Source organism: Mus caroli, unplaced genomic scaffold (assembly GCF_978045245.1).
Source record: "Mus caroli unplaced genomic scaffold, Mus_caroli_1 scaffold_13, whole genome shotgun sequence".
NCBI classification, from domain to species: Eukaryota; Metazoa; Chordata; class Mammalia; order Rodentia; family Muridae; genus Mus; species Mus caroli.
Window position 1 is genome coordinate 111,029,609 of NW_028227268.1, and position 20,989 is coordinate 111,050,597.

Consider the following 20,989-nt stretch of genomic DNA (forward strand, 5'->3'; position numbering starts at 1 on the left):
CTTTCCCATAGTACTGTCCAGAATGTGAGTGTGTATCAAAGAAAGGACTTGAGTATGGATCTCACCTGTGTTGGCACTAAATAAGAGAGTGTCTAGGCCAGTGGGTTCTCAATCTTCTTAATGCTAAAACCCTTTTATACAGCTCCTCATGTTGTGGTGGCCCCATCATAAAATTATTTTCAGTGCTATTTCATAAATATAAATTTGCTACTGTTATGAACTGTAGTATACAAATCTGATATGAAGATGGTCTTAGGCGACCTCTGTGAAAGGTTCATTTGACACCTCCCCCCCAGGGGTTGAAAACTACATGTTGAGAACCACTGGTCTAGACTGCCAATCATAAGGTGCTTTGTTCAGGAGATCCTTCCCTGAGTTCTTCATGGCTTTGTTGACCAGGAGAGAATAAACCTTGTAGTTGAGCCCACTATATCCCTCTCTCTATTGTTTAAAACTTGCTCTTCCCAGAGGCAGCTCCTCTTCTCAGCCTTGAGTCTGTTCTCTGGTCACTCCTCCAACTGCTCTTCTCTTGGTGTCTTGGCTCTTTGGTGTCCAGTAGACGTGAATGTCTCTCTTCTTTCTGATTCTTGGGAGATCTCATATGTCCCTGTGTGATAGCTATTCTTCTCTACCATAATTGCTCCAGGTCTGAATCCCCATTCTATTTCAAGTCACTTGTGGACAGGAACTGGGTTTCCCAATTTTTAGAACATCCCATCATCATTGTGAAAACAGCAAACTTCACAGCTCCTGTGTGGGTTGCCATAAAAGACCTGTGAGTTTCACTGAAATGGTAGCTTTCTTGGAGGATCAAACAAAGACTGAACCATTGCTTACACGAGAAAGGTAACACCTTGAGAAAGGAACAGTTTTTAGTTTTCCTGTATAAGGAAGGTACTAGGTGGAATTTTGGCACAGCCCACAGAAGTGCTCTATCAGAAGAGTTGAGGGAGTAGAAGATGAGACTAGATAAGGCCTGGGTTGGGGCCATTCCTGGAACTGTGCTGGGGAAAAGTGGAGGGAGCTGGGTAAGAGGAGTGCTAGGCACATCTTCTAAAGCTCAGAGCCAGTCCTAACCAAGTCTGTGGCTCATCTACTTGATAACTGGGGAGTGCAGCAATTTCTATAGACCTAATCTGATAGTTCTGCTGCACTGGAGAGCTTTGTCCTTAATAATTGAACACACAGCTTTGGGACACACACATATGGAGTGGTAAGAGAGACATGTTTCGTAAGGCTTAGAGAATGATCCATGATAGTCATAGTTAGGGCTTTAAAAAATACATAAATAAGTCAAATAACAAAATAAATAGTAAGAGATAGCAAGCAGTTGTCAGATCAAGTGTTCAAAATATCCAGCAAAAATCAATTGGAGAAGGCTCCTAGAGGCAGTCATTGATGGTTACAGGCAGAGTCCTGAACAACGAAAAGCATTTCCTTAGATAGAACTTCCAAGTAAAATAACAAATGGTAGCTGAAAGGTCATACTGTCAAATCACAGGTTTACACACATTCTGCAGAACCTGCCTGGGGAAGCCCCATTAAGGCCACTAGCTGGGAGTTGCCCATGGCAGGACACTGTAAAGACTACTGGCAAGGGAATTACAGAGACCATCAGCCAAGGACACTCCCTGTCCCATGTCACAACCTGGGCCATGGAGGTAGAACTCTAAGGGGAGGGAGGCAGGAGCAGGAGCTTCCCCAGCAAAGCTCCATAACTGGAGTCTGGGAGTCACAGTAGAAGTAGGAGCTTTTGCTCAGGCTGCAATTTCACCTTCTGTGATATGGGGCCACTCAAGTAGTGCATAGAACCTGTCCAGATAGCTTCCAGAACCAAAGAGTAACAGAGACATCATAATTAGTCCTATAGTTCAACCTTCCATAATGCAAGTGTCCCCTTCACCTCCAGGTTCCAAAAACTCTAACCTGCCCCAGAACTGCAATCTGGATAACATGGTATACTGAAATAACAAGCCAATTTGAAATTATGTCCTCCTGAATATTTATTTAACTTTTTCCCAAGCTACTTGGCCACTGTCCGCCACATCTTCTGAAGCTACAAAGGCAGTCATTGCAGTCATAGTTTTAAATACTAGGTAATTAGAAAACCACCAGAAATAAATATATATACCACCAGCATGTTAGTATAAAAATGGAAAATAAGCCACAAGAGGGAATGACAAAAAATAAATATAAACAGCAATTAGGCTACTGAATGCACCAGAATGAATTTTTACAAATCTAACTGAAATGAAATCCATCAAATTTGGGAGGCATAACCAAATTCTAACTAGTTCTGATCATCATATTAGCCCCAGAGGAGGTATGCTGGCTGGCTGGGCACTCATTTTAGATCTAAACAACAATAAAATTAACAGTTCTCACGTGGATCTAGCAACAGAGCTGACGAGGGTGGGAGAAGTCAGTGTCTCTGTTGTCTCAGGCAGAAAAGAATGCCATTAAAGAAGTCAGGGAAATATTGAAGATGGACATTTGCTTTCAATAAGCCACCCCCCACCCCCATCAGTGGGAAAAAAGAACAGAGCTGTATTAAATTCCTTCTAACTAAGTGTGAAGAAAAGAACCAAATGAAGTAGGAATCTTAAGATAAAGATGTCAGAGCCAGGAGTTCAATAGGAAGCCTTATACCCTGAAACATTGTGGCTCCCCACTGATAAGCCGGCTCTATTTCTATTTACTTTTTGTAAATAAGTGAAAAGCAGGGAAATCTGACTACACAGCTTTCCACACAACTAATAACTGATGGGAACTGAACAGAACTCAGAGAAGTTCTCAGGAAAGTGAAGCCAGCTCCCAGCACCTGGGGCTGGGGCCTCCTATGGCACAGTGGTTCAAAGAAATAAATGTCCACCTGGTGCCCCCATGCCCATGCCCTACAGAGACTGCCTTGTTTCTAGGCCTGCAAACAAACTTTTGTGTATTTGTTCCCAAAATAGCTAGACCTATGTGTAAATGGATCTATAATGTAACCAAACGCTGTATACTCTTATTTCTGTTGTTTTAAACAGAGTTTCCATTGCCCAAAATAGGCACAACATACTTTTGTTTTTGTTTGCTGAGGGAGGCATGCTATCATTCAGGATACCAGGGGCAGACAATGTGAAAACATAGCAACCCAGAGTCACTCTGATTCCATATGGACATTTTCTGCACCAAGACCCAAGTGCTGGGTGCCCTTTAATTCTCTGTCAAAAATATGACACTTGATAACCTCACTGTGACTGTGTCTCAAAATAGGGACTGGGCCTCACAGCAGATGTCGGGGCTGGTGAAACCTGAGCTGAGTGGCCCAACAGGCTCTGTGGGAACAGGAAACACAGCCTCTCTGGCTCTTTGTCTATCATCTCAGAATTCCTGTATCCCATCCCTAGGACTCAGAACTGGCCAGAGATGCTTTGGATTCCAGATCTACATACTCCCTTCCCAAATAACACCTTCAAGAAGAAGTCTAAGCCAAGATCACCACCAATAACAACAACAACCCTTGACAACAATGATGCAAGCTCTGTCTCATTGGACTTGCTTGCCTAGTAAGAGGCTGGCATCATTGAGATTGATGGATCAATTGACTGGAGGTTGGGCATAAGCCTGTGAGAAGCATTTAGCATCTCAGGCCTGTTAGAGTGGGGAAGGAAGAAAAGGGGCAGATACTGTTTAATGGTTTTTTAAAATACTTTGTTGTGTTTGCTTGTGTGTAAGATGCTCTGCACTCCTACATGCCAGGGTCCATTATTTCTGAGCTCTTGTGCTGCTCCAAGCCTGATCCTGTGTCCCATCTGCTCACCTAACTATGCCCAAGCCCTCCATAGGTCACCAGGAATCTCACCTGTTTGTGGGGTGACTGGGGAAGCACCAGGAAAAGAGAGCGATCTGATGCCCTATCTTTTCTGTCGTGTGCTATTTAGGGGTCAGGACACTTATTACTGTGGCCCAGGTTCCCCGATGCAAGCCCATTCCTAGTGTCTCTATATGGGATTCTGAGTCAGCTCTTAGGTTTCAGCAAGTATGTAACACAGATTGCTCTATTTTTGCACTATGTTGCAGGGTTATATCTGAAGGCTTAGGCACCAGGAACTGAATATATTGTCTGTGGACTTTGAAGATTAGTTTCCTGCAGTCTTTACTTGATCCCCATCATACAGAGGTGAAAGAGAAGCAGTAGCAGGGTATATTGCTGGGGCACTTATGTTCCTAATGGTGCAGAGATTTGAGCCTGGTGGTAACTTTTCCCCAGTCACTTCCTTGGGGTCTTATCTCCCTGTCCCCTCCCTCTGTGGGACACCTTTATAGGCCACACCATGACTCTGTTTGTTATAGCTTCACTCCTTTGTTTACCCACTCAGTGGAAGCTGTTAGGGGATCAGCAGAGACTGACAGACCATGAAGGGGCTCCCCCCACCCCCATATGTAGAACCACCAAGGATCTTGTCATGGATGATGCAGGGAATGATGGAGATAACACTGGAGTCTTCACTACAGCAGTCAGAACAATCTGGATCTGGCCCAGCAAGGAGTGGAGACTTAGACATTTATACCATGGAGGATGGCTGGATGGAAATTTTCTAGAGAAGATCCATCTTTGACTTGAAATGAGACTCAGGAGTTGGTGAGGCAGGTGGCAGAGACAAGAGGCAGAGGCTATAATGCTGCTTAGAAAGCTCTTGTCTGGATTCCATTAGGGGATAGAGCACTATAGATTTAGATACTCATGTTGTGTGTATGTATATGTGGGGGCAGGGGTTGTTTCAGTGTGTTTGGTGTTTGTCATGAGGAAGATTAGAGGAGATGGCCTCTCCCAGAGGATGCTAGGCGCCTACTCTCTACTTTCCTAGGTCTACTCTGGAAGTGACCTTGGTCCCCAAGGGTGAGAGGATGATCACAACTGTGGAGGTTTGTCATCCAGGTATGCCATTGATGTTGGTTACACAGCAGTCTATAGAGAAATACACGCAGCAGTCAAAGGTAGAGGAGAGCTGGGAAAGATGGCCAGATTCCCATCAACACAACTGCTGGCTGTGCCTTCCTTAGAGTCCTCAAGCCCTTGGCTGCAGGAGAGCTGAGACCCAAGAGGCTCATAGGCATATATCTGCTTTCCTGTGTCTTTTGGATCAGCAGCAGCTCTTGTGATTATGGGACAGGACTGTGAGTAGAACAAAATCTATCTTTCAGGCTTGAAAAAATATACTGCCCCTTAAAGACAGGCTACAAAGATATAACAAGTTTCTGGTTGTACAGCTTGGGAAAGAAGAAAACTCCTTCAGAAGGTTCTACATCATAGCTGAGAGATGATAGGAAACAGTCCTATATGCAAATTCAACAAAGCTTAAGCTTGTAAGGCTGGCTGGCAATTAGGAGGAATGACTCATCTCTCCAAAAATACTCAGGCATCTTCCCCATGGGAACGCCTGTGTGCCTACACTGCCAACTCCCAGAGGTTTGCACACTCTTTGGGAGGGAGAAGCAGGTGCTATCACGCATCCTTACTCCATAGGAACTCCACTTTTCCTCCTGCATACTTCCTCTGTTCTCCTTTGTGTTTTTTTAATGGGTCTAAATTGGGTGGGGGAGAAGATTGCCTTGCTGTCATTCTGTAAAAGGCCTGTGGGATTTTTGCTGGGAGCATAGGCAGTGAAGTACTGCGTCCATCAGACAACAAATGTCACTGTGCTCCTTTACCAGGCCTGGTGAACCCCAGTGGAATCTGTCCTGCAACTTCTGGGGCTGTACTGACTATCGTAGAAAGCCCACTTCTAAGTAGGGTGAGCAAGTCATCTGGCCTGGGCATGTACCCATGCATTGGCCTTTTCTGCTTGTTTTCTTTGTTGAGAATGTTTAAGCCTCAGTAAACTAGTATTGGCTTGTTTTTGAAAGGAGATACTCCTTTTCTGGAATATTCAACAATACAGAAACTCTAGTTTTTATCTGATCCTGGCTCAGCCCCAGGGTGGAGTATTTGCTGATAATAAGTCATGCCCACTATGGGCTCTTTCTGAACTTACTAGGAGTTGGGAAATAGCTATGAGACTCAGCTCTCAAATGTTCCTCTTTGAATATGTACCTGATGTCTGGTGAGATATCAACATTCCCATATATACTAGCCCCTGGATTTAGAGGCTGGTAAGGGCTAATTGCTTTTGTTACTATGGGATAGGGAACCCTATCAGGAAAGTGAATCTTTTTATAGCGAGTTACTGAAAGCTTCCTCCAACCCAGGTTAAAACTAAAATTTTATTGTGAAAAGCATTTCTTAGTTTTCAGTGTGTTTGCTACGTAAGTGAGCTTTCATTGTGCACCTGGAAGAGTGGGCCAGTGTTCTACTCTTACACAGATAAAAGGGTTTTCCTTTAATCCCAAAAGAGTAAAAATACTTGTGGTTAATAAGTAGTGGTCATTGAGCATTGCCTGGTCCCAAGAGGAGTCATCTCATATAGTCCTCCTGCAAACACTACTTGATAAACTTCCACATTTTTTGTTCTGCTCTTAGGGAAACAGGCCTACGAATTACAGTGGTTTGTCCAGGTAGAGTCACCTGCTGGAGGATGCACAGCATCCGAGAATTTGCTGGGTTGGATCTGACATTTTAGTGACTCTGCAACAGTACCCATTACATGGTTTGCGCTTGTAAGAGGGTATCCTGGGGCTGACTTCTAAAAGACAGCACCTTTCTCTTGCCCTGAAATGAGGTGTTTTGTGGGTAAGCTTATATCCCCACATTCATTGAGAGATGTCGTAGACAGCACCTCTAAATAGCTTTTTGCAGGCCATAGTTTGGATGTGGTTTCTTATCTATTTCATACATGCTTACTCTAGGCCTCGCTTATCTGGATCTTGAATATCTGCTTAGAGTTAGATTTTGTTTTAAAACTCAAGGTCAATCATGAAAACGTTGGCAGAAGTTTCCTGACTTGTCTTTTTTTTTCCCCCAATCAGAAGACAATCTTGTTATAGAGGGAGCCCTGAATGGTAGGTGCTGAATCCTGAGAGAAGGTCTTATGGGTGTCTTACCTTGGGGCCCCTGTCAATCAGCTTGATTTGCCAAAACCATGTTCACAGGAAGAAGATTTGGTAGACCTTGCTTTTGAAAAGTGTTATGGGTGTGGTTATGTGTTCAATGGAGGTTTTGGCCTTAGAGGCATTGAAGAGCCGTCGGGACGTAACTGGGGCCTGCCTTAGCTCAACTACATATCTGTCATCAGCCTGGGTATATACTTCCATGTTTCTTCAAGTCTAGTTATGCCTCCATTTTTTGGAAATGGTTCAACAAGTTCCGACGTTATGTCTCAGCCACATGGAGCCTTTGTGGTGGGTATAGTTAGTTCTCGGGGGGCACTGATTCTGTTTATAAAGCTTAGCCATAGTCTCATTAAAGGATGAATCTGAGTGTGTGCTGGAAACCTTGTCAAATGGTGGACCTCATCCAATCCCTATAGCTTCTCTCACAGGGCACCATTATGCTAAGATAGGGCATAGGAACTACATTTCTACATTACCTCAGGATTTTTGGTTTGGGAATATATTTTAGGCAATGTAGTGTACACAGCACCTAAAGAGTACCTGGGGTTTAGAAACAGTACATCTAGAATTCTGTCATTTTAGATATGTGTTTATCAAAATCTTGATAAGCCTGTTGGATCCCCAATGACTCATCAGAATGGAGAGGGGAAACCTGTCACATGAAGTTGCTGTGAGGATTGGATACATAGTGTTTGGCTTGATGACTGGTTCATAATTATTCAGGGAAACAATAGTTGAAAAACACACTGTTGTGGATTGTAGATGTAGGAGTTGATGCTGGACCTGAGGATTCCCCTCACCAGCTTCTGGGCACCTGACTTGGGTGAGAGTGGGGTTCCTGGAGTCCTTTGTATATAAAGTTGAACACAAGACAGCCAATCACAGGGGGTTTATGGCAATAGCCACACAATGGAGTCACAATAGTTTCTGAGCTGTTGGTTTTGGGCTTATTACTTTGCTTGTCAGTGATAAACCAGAATGTTGAGGTTCTTGTTTTCTTGGAACTGCTATCCAGAATTGTGGCAAGTAATTAAAACCCAAACAGAACAGAGGCAGCTCATTTTACACTCAAAGGCTTCCTTCCAGGAGGGAACAAATATGGGAACACAGAGACCTCCAGGAGAGAAAGGAAACACCCAGGTGCCTATAGCATAAACAGATTGCTTCATGATTAATAGCCAGGATGTATATGCCAGCGCTACCTGATTCTACTAGAATGTCTTTAGCATCAGCTAGGCAGAGTAGCCAGCATGGGAAACTGCAGGAATTACATACTTGGTGTTTTTTAGAGGAATTAGTATCAGCAAGCCTTTATGTTCTGTGTCTGTTGCTCTTGGGTGGCTAAAAAACACACAAACAAACAAACAAACAAACAAAATCTGTGAAATAAAGAAGATTTCCCTTTAAATGTTGGCCTGAGGGATACAGAGAGATGGGAGAGGTGGGAATGTTCCCTGTTCAGTATACAAGCCTTGGACTCCCTGGTGCTTGGCCTCTCTAGTCTGGCTGAAGGTCACGAATCTCCTGTGGAATTTGGATTTGATTTATCTGTCTGCACAGAGACTGTGATTTTCATTCTCTGAACCATTTAACCCATGTTGTCATAAGTCATCTCACTTTCAGGAAGAACATTTCAAGCATTCTTCTCTTCAGTGAAAAGCTATCAGAAATAAAATCTAGCCAGGGGCCCTGAACTGATGGGAAAATATTAAGTACTCAGGAGCTTGGATAGATCTTGGTCCCATGTCATTTGAGTCCACAGCTGATGATTTGGAAACACCAGAATTATTTTCTTATATATAATATATTTTCCACTTTCTAAACAGTTCCTCCTGGGACACATCCAGTGTTCTGACTTGGAGAGTTGGAAAGGAGTCTGGGTTGTGTGCTAGTGACTCATCCCCTAACGAATCCTGGATGGACCTACCTGGTGGCAGCTGAGCAGCACATGCCCTGGGTGTGCCCAAGAGGAGCAGGCAAGGCCCTAGCCCTAAGGAGTTCCTAACACTCGGGCAGCAGCTGCGCACACTCTATCATGCTCCCACATCCCTGAGTATTAGCTTCTGCAGATCTGCAGTTTGCGTCGATCTTTGAGAAGCATCTACATGGTAGTACTCAATTGAATGTTCACAGTTGAATGAAGGTGACTCAGGGTATCTGTTCTCTCTGTGCCTTTCAAAAGTGCTGGAAGCTGGCATTTTCTGTTTCTCGCAATTACTATGTTTTATGGAGTACATTAGGTGTAGCTATACCAGTAAGCACGGAGCAGGAAGATCCACTTCTAAAGCTGTTTACACTAGAAGCTTCTGCTCCTAACGCACACATCCTTGCCAAACCTGACTAGAAAATATCAGCACGAGTAGATGGTCCCTTGGTGGATGACCAGTCAGGAGGGAGCCAGGCTTGAGGCATCAACATGCTCCACCACAGCCTGTTTCCTCCATCAGGATCCCTGCCTGTTCCACTCCCCATGCTACTCTGGACCTCACAGGAGACAGTTTAAAATCTCTACCTGCTCCCTCTTCAGGCTCAGCATCCTTGCTGCTTCCTGCAGCCTGCTCATCAAAGCCAGCCACCTGTGGTATTAAGGGTAGCAGAGGTGGAAGCTGAAACCTCCAGCCTCCCAAAGGACAGCAGCAGAGGTGTGCCAAAGAGCCCCTGAAATAAGATGCACTTAGATCTGGGAACTGAGGTCATTGTTATGCTGGAAAAGTATAACTTTTAGATTGTGGTACAAACAAAAACAAAAACAAAACAAAACCTCAGAGCATAAAATAGACCTCTTCAACCATTTTCAGGCATGTGGTTCACTTGTGTCAAGTTCATTTACATTGCTGTGAGTTCTCACCACCCTCCATCGCTACACCCGTTTCTCTATAGAACCAACATCTATAAAATATCAACTCTATATTCCCCTTTCACCTGCCTCTGGCAACCATTATATAGTTTTCTAAATAATAATAATAATAATCACCACAAATGCACAATGTGTTCTAAAAGAATAGGATGAAGGCAGAGTGCTGCCAGGCTCATATGGACAGGGCTGCTCCAAACTGCCACCACTGGATAATATACTGGTTAAAATTTCAGATGCTACATAAATTGTCTGGGTTTGAGGGTAGCTCTCCTTTCTTGTAATACTGGTATAACATTTTATATTATATATTGTAGATAACATTTATTACCTTAAAATTAGCACAGATCAGAATAAGAGATAATAATAACAGTTTTCTTTTACTTTTTTTAAATTTCAAATTGTTTTTTTTTTAATTGTTTTATCTCATATAGCCCAGGTTGGTGACAAAACTCACCCATGTAGCACAAGCTGGCCTAGAACTGTCTATTTTCTATGTCAGCCTTCTGAGTGCTGGCGTTATAAGAGTGTACCACTGTTCCTCGACTTTTTGATTTTTATGTCTATGAGTGAGGAGGGAATGAACAATAACAAAATACATCAAAACATGCCAATACTGTAACTCAGATCTTACGGTTTTTACTTTTAAGTTTATTTATAACTGCCTACCATAGCAGAGAATAATGACTGAGTGCCATTCCTCAGCCTCTGTTAACTACAGTGGGAACATCTGGAGATGTACAGCCTCTTCTGGATCCCATTGCCTGCTGTTCACAATCTAAATGACATCTTGTATTTTACAAGTAACACACATTACAGTAGCAAAGCACATATCCCATCTGGCATCACCCAGACACTGTCATTGGTCATTGTTTACTGTGCCTTTCTAGACTGTGAGAAGTCCATTACTACATCATATTCCTCTCTAAATTTTTTTCTTAAACAAATATTTTGAAGCTTATTTTCTAAAAAAACCACAAAACAAAACTTTTTTTGCTCATTGAGTTTTATATTTTTAACTGTTGGTCTTAATATAGTATTTTTAAATAATTTACTAATTTATTGTCCTATTAGTTATTATTTAATTTATTGATTGGTAAGAGTCTGCCATTGGTAATAATCTGCAGGTAATTTGTCTGCCATTAGAAATTATGCCATCCTATCACAAGCTTCTTGAAAATAAATTTCTAGAAGTCTGTCTGGTATCTTTGAAACCTCTAACCAATATACTCACAGAAGTCAGCAGGGCAAGAGTTCAGGGCGCATGGTGGGCTCTCATTGCCTTTGTGTGAGTCTGGCCCTAGCACTGCAGGGTGGGGAGGACACAGGTAGGAGGAGCATTGGGGCATCAGCTGGGTGGGTTCCTGCCTCTTCCTGACACTGAATGAGTATGGGCCTTCAAGTGAGCTCCAAATCAACCTGGGCTGCAAGATATTTTGAGAACTGGAAAATAACTACTGAAAGGATAGGTGGATGTTAGGTGAATTGTGAAAGTTATAACGCCGGGCGTGGTGGCACACGCCTTTAATCCCAGCACTTGGGAGGCAGAGGCAGGCGAATTTCTGAGTTCGAGGCCAGGCTGGTCTACAGAGTGAGTTCCAGGATAGCCAGGGCTGTAGAGAAACCCTATCTTGAACCCCCCCGCCCCCAAAAAAGTTATAACAACAGATCCCAAGGAATGCAAAGTGCTCCTGCATAAATCATGGCTGCTGTCATAATAAAAGACACAGGGTCTTAATTTATTAAGGCCTTAGCATATAAATTAATGTATATATACTTACATATGCACATAGTTTTGTATATGCTTATCTATACATATTCCTATATGCATGTATATGCATGTACACACACCCGTACACACACACACACACACACACACACACACATATATATATATATATATATATATATATATATATATATATACACACACACACACATATGCATGTATTCAATATGTAAAATGCAGTGCCTATGTTACTTGCTTTTCCTTACTATCTGGAGTATCCATCGGGTGAGTGTCTTGTTGACAGGGGCTGGGACATTGCCTCTAAGGTTAAGTGAACATTCAAGCCACAGTTTAAAATAAGGTGAAAATGAAGACAAGGTGTTGCATGTTAGGGCGCTACAACTCAAGTCCTTTGGCTGCCCACAGCCACATCCATGACAATGTCTATAAGGGTAGTGTCACACTGAGGGACTTTCTGGATAATGTTCGATGGATAATTTAGTACCAGAGCGTCTAATATTATTGATCCAGATCCTCAGAACTACTCCTAGATCCTGAGCTGGAGAGGATGGAAGCAAGAACTTTGCAAAAATTTCGAGATGCCCACTCACTTACTGGTGGTGAGCCAGTATGTATAATCCCGAAAGGGCCAGGCCGGCAAACTCAGATGCTTAACACCTTAACCAGCTAGAAAGTTGGACACGTCGCTTCACATGGGGACCACAGTTTTAGGATTTTCTTTTTCAAAAAGAAAAAAAATGCTTCCCATGGTGTTTCTTTGAACTGGTTTGGTTTTTACTTGTTTGTGGAAGATATTATCTGTTAGTACTGGAGACTGCTGACCTACAACTTTAAAGGAGCTCTCAAGGTATTTCTGAAGCAAACCATAAATGCTTTTGAGGATGAATCATTTGGAGGCAAGCATGAAACCCTCATCTTAGTGTTTCTGTATTATTATTTTCCAGAAGGAAGATGAAGGCCCGTGCTCCACCACCTCCTGGAAAGCCTGCTGCCCAGAATGTCCATAGCGAACAGAAACTGCCCCATGATGCCACCCTGGGATCACAGCAAAGCCTGGTCTACATGAAGGAGACACTGCAGAACAGCACCTTGGACATCACTGTGGTTCTGCCCAGTGGACTGGAGAAGCAGAGTGTGGTTAGTGGGAGGTAAGATCCTGGTATCTGGGTGGAGCTTCCTGTGTTTCTTCTCATGTGTGTGGGACAAGAAGGAAGGATGGGTGTGGACTGCTATACTTATATTGAATTTGACCCAGATTAGAATGCATGCTATAGATTGGTGCAACACCACAGGTAGTCGAGCCAAAACAGTCCCACTGGGAATGCTGTGGGCTGACTGGCCTAGCCAGACTCTCTGTAGTCTTTATGGGATCCAAGTCCATCCCGGTAGAGTTAGGGCTCAGAGTCTGTAGGGATATATACATTTTCAAAATTATTTTATGTGGAAATTATACACTATGCTGATGAGTATTGCTTCCAGCTTTGGTATACACCCATGACTGGAATTCTTGTGTTCTAAGATACCATGCCTTTAGTTGTAATAGACCATATCATATTGTCTTTGAAATAGTGTAAAAAGTTATTTTTCAAGCAGGATTCCTCCTTGTAGCCATTGTCGCATATATAGGACAATCCACATTAGCATCAAAGGAGGTGTTTGGACTTGAGACCGTTCCCTTGTGGCATTTCCCCAGGCCCAGTTCAGAGTCTCAGAACCTTAAGAGTTTCTGTGAATGTTTATTTTATAGAACTGTGACTACATTCTCTACACATTTCCCACAAAACCTTATAATGTAAGCCGTATATTATACTATCATAGTTTAAAACTGATTTTACAGTGCATGCCATCCTAACCAGTAAATGTATAATTATGTTTTATATATTTTACTAGTTGATACTTACTGCTTTCTCTTCTCTTACATTGTGGCATCTGGACAATAATTCACAAATTTTGCTTGACAAGCACAAGGAAAGGTGGAAAGTAAAAATGTTTCTGGAAAATGCTTTCAAGTGAATATACTGTGCTCTCTCTGCCTTCAGTACGTTTTTCCCTATAGAGCAGAAGTTATCACCATGTAGTTCTGAAAGATTCCTACCAAGACTACTGAGAGCCTTATCAATTATTCAGATAACATTCTCTTTCTAAGCAGGAAAGCTTAGAGTCTGGAAGAGCCAGCCTCAGCCCAGACACCTCTGTCCCTGGGCTTTTTTTCTGTTATAGGCAAGGTCATACTTCACCCTTTAATAATAAGAAGTGGGCTGATATCAGATTCCAGACTTTTATTCATTTTTCCCCTCTTCTGCTTAAGCAGCAGTTTTAGCAAAGAGCATATTCATCTTGCCCTAAAGTGCAGTTTACAAAATATAGCCAGTCCTGAACCATGTATTTCCTGATGGAGAAAACGTGCTAGTTGCTGAGTGCTTATGACCCCATTCTGCAAAGCATAGTTGGTTTGATTTTTTTTTTTAGCAGCTCTTGAATTTAGAAACACAAATAAAAGCCTCTATCTGTTTTAAATATTAAGACATAAGGATTGGTCTTGGAACTGTTCCTGACTAAGGAAGAAGGCTTGGCAAGCCTTTAGGAGTGAGGTTACCAGCTCTCTGCATGGAGGGTGGGAAGGAAGCCAGCAGCCCCATTGCTTTAATTAGGAGCACAAGGGAAGAGAGTATCTTTGAAGACACAGTCCTCTCAGCCCCAGGGGAGCTTCATAAAAGGCTCTTAAGTGTTGACAGTGTTGGGCTGTGTCATCTTAGTGTAGAGAATTAGTCACATCCACATCGGTTCACACAGCTACGGCACATCTGGCAGAGAAAGGCCAATGTTGCCTTTTGCAGAATTGAGGAAATCTCTCCCAGTCTTCAGTCCTGTAATTCTGCCCCTAAAAACCTAAACACCATGGAATAGACAACTTCATACCTGTGCAAGAATTCCAGGGCATGAGCCTTGTAAAGCAGTGTGAGGACTTCCACTTCTTTGTTATTAAGCCTATAAGAGAAGCTATTAAAAACAACTCATTATTTTAAGAAAGGAGTTACCATACCCAATTTTCCTCATTCCTCCCTTCTACCCTCCCTCCTTCCCTCCTTCTTTCCCTCGCTGCCTCCCTTACATCTAATAAAGGAGAATATGTTTTCTGTGAAGAACTAACAAGATTAAAGGTCTAGCATTTAAATGACCAAGCCTTGCTATTGTAGAGAAGGAGAGGGGTGTTTTCAGCGATGCAGACCTTGGTAGAAGGTGCTGTGCTTGCTTGGATAATAGTCGTAATCATTTTTGTGGGTTCCTGGTAGATTGCTAAATATGAAAATGTTCATTTATCCATTGAACAAACTAAATAATAAATTACTCTGGACAGAGGGTGCCTCAGCCACACGGGAAAGCAGAACATTTGCTGAGCGTGGAGGTCTGTGTTATAGAGTCTAGACTCAGGAGAGACAGAGGAGCCTGCACTTGGAGTGGTTCTACTGAAACCTACACAAGTTATAAGAGATCTGGCTTCAGAGTACTAATTTTCTTTAAGCACAAGGAAAAACAAATATATTAAAAGTGGCATGTAAATTTTAAGACATCCCAATTAGTTCCTCAAGGGTAAGTAGGTTGGATCCAAGTCTGCCATAGCCATGCACTAAATGAGCAGCATGTAGAAGACATTGTCTCCCTCTCCTATAATCTGGATACAGAATACTACAGACCAGCACTTCTCAGTGTGAAGGCTGAAACCCCTTTGGGGGTCGAATGAACCTTTCATAAGGATTACATCAGATATCCTGCATACCAGATATTAGCATTAACATTCTAACAGCAGCAAATAAAATCAGTTAGTAACAACAAAAATAATTTTATGGTTGGGGTCACAACTCGAGGAACTGTCTTAAGGTATCGAAGCATTAGGAAGATTGAAAACCACTTCTGGAGACTCTGAGGAAAGGTAACCTCCAAGATAGAGGTGAAAGACAATGAGGACAGAGTTTTAAAAGGGAAAGAGTTACTGTGGTCAGAAAAGGGATACATTCAGGGCATAACATGTCCACACCTGCTCAGGTAACCCACACCATATGGCCTCATTATTGGATAGGACAGACACCAGGTTTACCTGGATTCCCAGGTTTAGCTTATCTCCTCTCTTCACGTCAAAGATTCCAACCAGTGTTTCCTTCAGAAGGTTTTAAAGTTCAGTTGCCTTAAGAGGTTAGGTTAGCAACCTGCACCTCTCTGTAAACCCAATAGTTAGACAATTTATAGACAGGCAACAGATGCAAGGCCTTGACAGACCACGTCTCTGGCATTGTATTCCATTCTGCTAGCTCTAGCATTTGTTAACCAGACCTAGGCTGTCTTAAGACTGGATTCTTGCTTGAGATTTCAGCTCAAATCTGAAGTCTTGCATCTGGCCACCAGACCTTCCTGTCTGTGGATCTATTTCTGGTCTCCCATCTTGTCCTTGACCATGCTGGTGTTTTGGATATGTTCTCTGGTGAAGATCCTCAGTACTGACTGTCTGCCAAGGACCTTGATTACATATTTACTGTCTTGCCTCTCAGATGCCACATGAACTGGTCAGACCAGACTTTCTCTCAGGATCTGCACTGACCTATTTGTATGCCTCACCCAGTGCTCCTGGGCACATGCTGGCCTTGGTCCATACAAGAAACTAGGACACATTGGAACACTTAAGATTTGGCCATGCATACAAATTGTTTTTTAAGACCATCAGGATATACCTGTAAAAGCAGTTGGCATACCTAGCACCCAGTGATCCATATGGTCAACAAAGGTTCCAAATGTGCATATCTTGATACTTAGTATCAAGACATTCTAAAGATGAGCCCTGTCTACACCAGTCACATTAACAACACCAGAGAATTTGTAAGAACTATAGGTTTTGCAGTCCCACCCAAGCTTGGCTGAATTAGAATACCACAGGTGTGGTCCATCAAACTATGTTTCCACAAGCCCCAAAGTTTCAGTTAGCATGTGGATACAGAGATCCTCTGCTCACAGCATACTTGTGGCTCTGCTCTTGGCCAGGCACTCTGTCCCAAGAGTGAGTCTGGGCTCTTACTGGCCCTATGGCATGAGAAAGGAGACTGTAGTATACATAGTCTACCAAGAGGTCTCCTCATCTCTACCACACCAGACCTAGTGTCTTCAGTACCTTTCTATCTATCCTGTGCATCTGAGGGTATGGTCCCTCTATTTCAGGAGGGCTGTTTGTCCATTTGTGTTCTCTCTGACACTACCCTTTGTACAGTGGTGGTAGAGACCCTTCATTTCCTATTGCTCAGTAGCACTATGAAGACAGCCATATAAGGTAGAAGATCAGTTTCTTACTGGGTAGTGGTCAGGCAAAGCCATTTTTGAACTTTGTATACATTTAGAAAGCATCATATTTTTTAAGAGAAAGAAGTTTATATATACAAATTCTACTCATATTTCAAATCTAAAATTAGAGTTTGTAACAAGTACCCAGATACAGTTTTATCTCTGTGTTATAAATGTTACAAGGCACTGTACAGCAGAGGGCAAAGCAGCAAGGGGGGAAAAAAGCCATGGAAGATAGATGAGCAAAAAAAAAAAAAAGAAAAAGAGAAAAGAAAAGAAATTTTAGGTTACTTTTTAAGGTAAGTTTTAAGTGAGCCTTTCCAGCTCAGCTTGCTTGTTTTGGGGGTGCTTACTCCCCCTTTTTAATATAACTTTTCTTTTTCTGTTAAGCTTGTGATTTTACGGTAATGGTGATTAGATAGAGATGGCCTGCAGAGGAATATTTTCCTACTTTATCCATGTTCCTGGGTCTTTTGAAGGCCTCATCATTGATGCCACCGTCTCTAATACTTTGTAACTTCCAATCATGCCTGACTCTGCCTTTGACATTCTAAGTATGTCTGAATTTCTAAGTGTCTTTCATTCCTTGGGAGATGGGGGAAAATATTTTGCAGTTTAAGGGTCTGATGTCACTTGCTGAAAGCAGGGTGGCATTCAGTCAAATACAGACCGTGACCCTCTGCCAAAGCTATGTGAAATTCACATGGAAAAGAACAGTGAAGTGTCATGTACTTAGCAAGCAGTGACATGGTGCATGCTACTGAGCTAACACTGTTTAGTGTCTTGAATTTATTAATTCATAGAAGTCTCCAGCAACCCTCTGAGCTGGCCTCTAGCCTAATGTCACCACAATAAGAAACCGAGGCATAAAGCAATGCAGCCAGTTTTCTTGGCTCAGAGAGGCAATGCATAGCAATCCTAGGATCCCACACAGTCTGTGTTAGTTCCTCTAATAGAACATGGCCGCAGGAAAGACACCAGTCCTTGGTCAGAGGATGATGTCAGAAAACTGTGGACCATGGGCCAGGACTTCTCTAGGAGATCCTGGTGAGGAGAGGCCAGACTCAGCAGGTGGTGAGAATGATGGGGAGTGTCCAAATAGCCTTGCCAGTATTTGGAAAATTCTCTGTGGCCCTGTGACACACTGACCTACTAAGACCTCAAGGAGGCATATACATAACACCCAATTAATAAAGCCATCAGCTCTTTGTTCATAGCCAACAAAAGGCAAGTTGGGATCTGATAGATCTGATAGATAAAACCCCACAGGACTGTAGGCAAGCTAGTGCTTTTGTTCATTCTTAGGCATTGTCAGTATGCAGAAGGCTGTCTTTCCCTTTATGAATAGTTTCTCCAGGAGTACCAAAGGAGCTTATTTAGATCTGAGGAGCTTCTTAGAGTTTTCTCAAATGCCATTCAGTAGCATTTTAACAGGTCTGTTACAAACTGGAAAAGACCTGGCCCCCTCACTCTTTTGTTTCACACAGGCTCCTGAGGTGCATACAGTGTCACAGTCATGACTAATCATAACAGCATCCTCTTAAATAAAATGTCAACCCCCTCCTGACATGTAATAAATTGACCCAGTGTCCTGTATTTTCTTTCCTGCACCCAGGTTCCTGTTAAAGTTCCCAATTCCCACTAGAGTCCTCAGGAGACAGCTCCACCAGGGATCTCACAGTGAAGGATGGTTAGAGCAATATGGAGCAGATAAGGAAGACATCAGTCCTATCTGCCCCCAACCTCCTTATCTTGCCATAATGACTGAGCTGAGCTGAGTGTAGGTTCTAGCCACCAGGAAGCTATGTTTGTCTCTCAAGGCTGAATTCATGGCTGTGCTCTATGTATATTGCAACATGCGTGGTGAGCCATGGCTAGTTCATTGTGTTCTATAGTCTTTGGGGTTTGGAGGTTTACTCTGTTTGTTTCTGTGCCTCCCCTCTCTCCCTCTCCTTAATAATAAATTGGGATAGGTAGGTTATAGGTTGTTGAAAACTGTTCCCATCCTTGAATGTTGAAATATAATTGCAACTTCCATAGGATGAAACATTCTCTAGGAAAACTACATCTTTTCCTTGGTGACTTGGGAGGACAGAGGACAGTATTACATAGGGATTGGGTCAACTGAAATATCACTTGATATATAAAGTTGAGATGTGAACACCTAGTTATATACATGGTCCTAATTCCCAAACACTGTCAATACATAGTGTTGCATGTGCTGGCTTCTGCTAAGCCAAGAGGGTATGTTCTCTGCAGTGGAGAAAGCCCCAAACAAACTATGCATGCTCCCTTTCATTGCACTGTGATTCAGACCTTAATGTTTGGATGGAAGTAGTAAGGAGCTATACAATACTAGCAAATAAAACTCAGTATTATTTTAGCACTGCTCAAAGACATTTCTTTGTGCAGAAGGCTTTGCTGTGGTACATGGTGCATGTCATTGTGTGCTTTCCTTTTTACTTTTAAGTTCTGTGTTGAGAGAAAGGTGAAGCTAGAAGAATCAGAATTCACTGCCGGGTTTCTCCTGCTCATGTCTTAGTTTCTGAGTCAATGTTGAATGTGTCCTGGTCCTTCCCACCCAATATCCTAGGGACACAGGGTACCAGCTTCATGGGAATTATTGTTGTACTGCTTGGTGCATGCTGCTAATGTCCTCTTACACATAAGATGTGGTAAGCATTGCCCTGGAGATAATAGTGAGTGTTTCTTTGGAGTGATCAGGATGGTCTGGATATTGTTCAGCTACAATAAGTGAGAAATACGGCACTTGGGGGATTCTTTTGGCATTAGATTTGCCCAGAGGGAAGGAGGGAGGGACAAAAGCAACCACTCCTTGCTGTGATTTTTGTTTGTTCATTTCATAGCTTTTCGAATAAATGACCTAGTAACATAATACCCGAGTAAGAAATCTGTTATATTTTCTAAATTAAACTTTTATGCATTTTCCTTTATTTTCTTAATTTTCTCTCTCTCTCTCTCCTCCCTCCCTCCCTCCCCCCTTATGTTTGTCTGTGTGTGTGTGTATGTGTGTGTGTGATTTTTATTGTATTTCAGTCAGTTATTATGTATCCATCATGGCAAGATATTTTAAAATCATGGATAGGTACTCAATTTTATATGATATTTTTAGTACTAATTGAGGTGTATATGTGTTTTTATCATTCATCTTAACAGTATGATATGTCACATTATTTATTGACTTGCATGCATACATTGAACCAAGTTTGAATTCCAGGAAAAGTTCCTACTTGTTCGTGGGTATTACCTTTTTGCTGTGCTGTTGAATTGCATCAATAGTATTTTATTGAGGATTTTTGTTTTCATTCCTATTTGTTTTGGATGGCAGCCTCCATTTTGCTGATGTTATACTTTGGAGATGCTCAGTCTTCTTTCGTTATTGAAGAGTTTAAGAAACATTGTGTGTTACTCTTTGGATATTCAGTATACTTTTTGGTTGCAGCCTTTGGTTTTAGATTTTCTTTTTAGGTGAGGTTTAATTAGTGATTCAGCCTCTTTATTTGTTATTGGCATTTTCAAGATTCTCCTTTCTCTTTGATTTGGTCTTGGTAGAGCCTGTCAGTTTCTGCTGAGTAATATCTAAGTTGTTGGCTCATTGTTCATCAAAGTGCCTATCAATTTTTTCAACTTAAAGTTTAGTTGTTTTTTTTTTTTTCAATACTTTACACTTACAAACAACGGGGAAATTCATGCCGTGGGATCAAGGGCTGTGTAGCTTTTGCTTATAGAATTTAGTTAACCTAACAGTTGTATTTAACTAGAAATGGAACTCTTGTTTTTATTTATTATGATTTTGGTTGGCTATTAAAATGAACTGTTAGCATTGAAACTGTTAACATGCCATCATAGAATTATGCATAAGAACCTGCATGTTTTAAAATTGCTACTGCTGCCCTCCTCTTGCTTTGTCTCCTTCATTTTACAAGAGTCTAGTCTTTTTCATCCAGCTGCATGACTATTTGTTCAACCTTACTCAGACAGACAGAAGGGGACCTACAGACAGT

At 42.1% G+C, this 20,989-nt stretch overlaps 1 protein-coding gene across 7 annotated transcripts in view; it reads left to right on the forward strand.

Moving 5' to 3' along the window:
- Positions 1-20,989, forward strand: part of Cobl (cordon-bleu WH2 repeat protein) — a 229,565-nt gene that overhangs the window by 64,341 nt on the left and 144,235 nt on the right. For all 7 annotated transcript variants that reach the window (XM_029483414.2, XM_029483412.2, XM_085829103.1 and 4 more), the window contains exon 2: positions 12,584-12,787. In XM_029483414.2, coding sequence (XP_029339274.1) covers positions 12,584-12,787 — 204 coding nt within the window. The remainder of the gene's footprint in view (positions 1-12,583; positions 12,788-20,989) is intronic.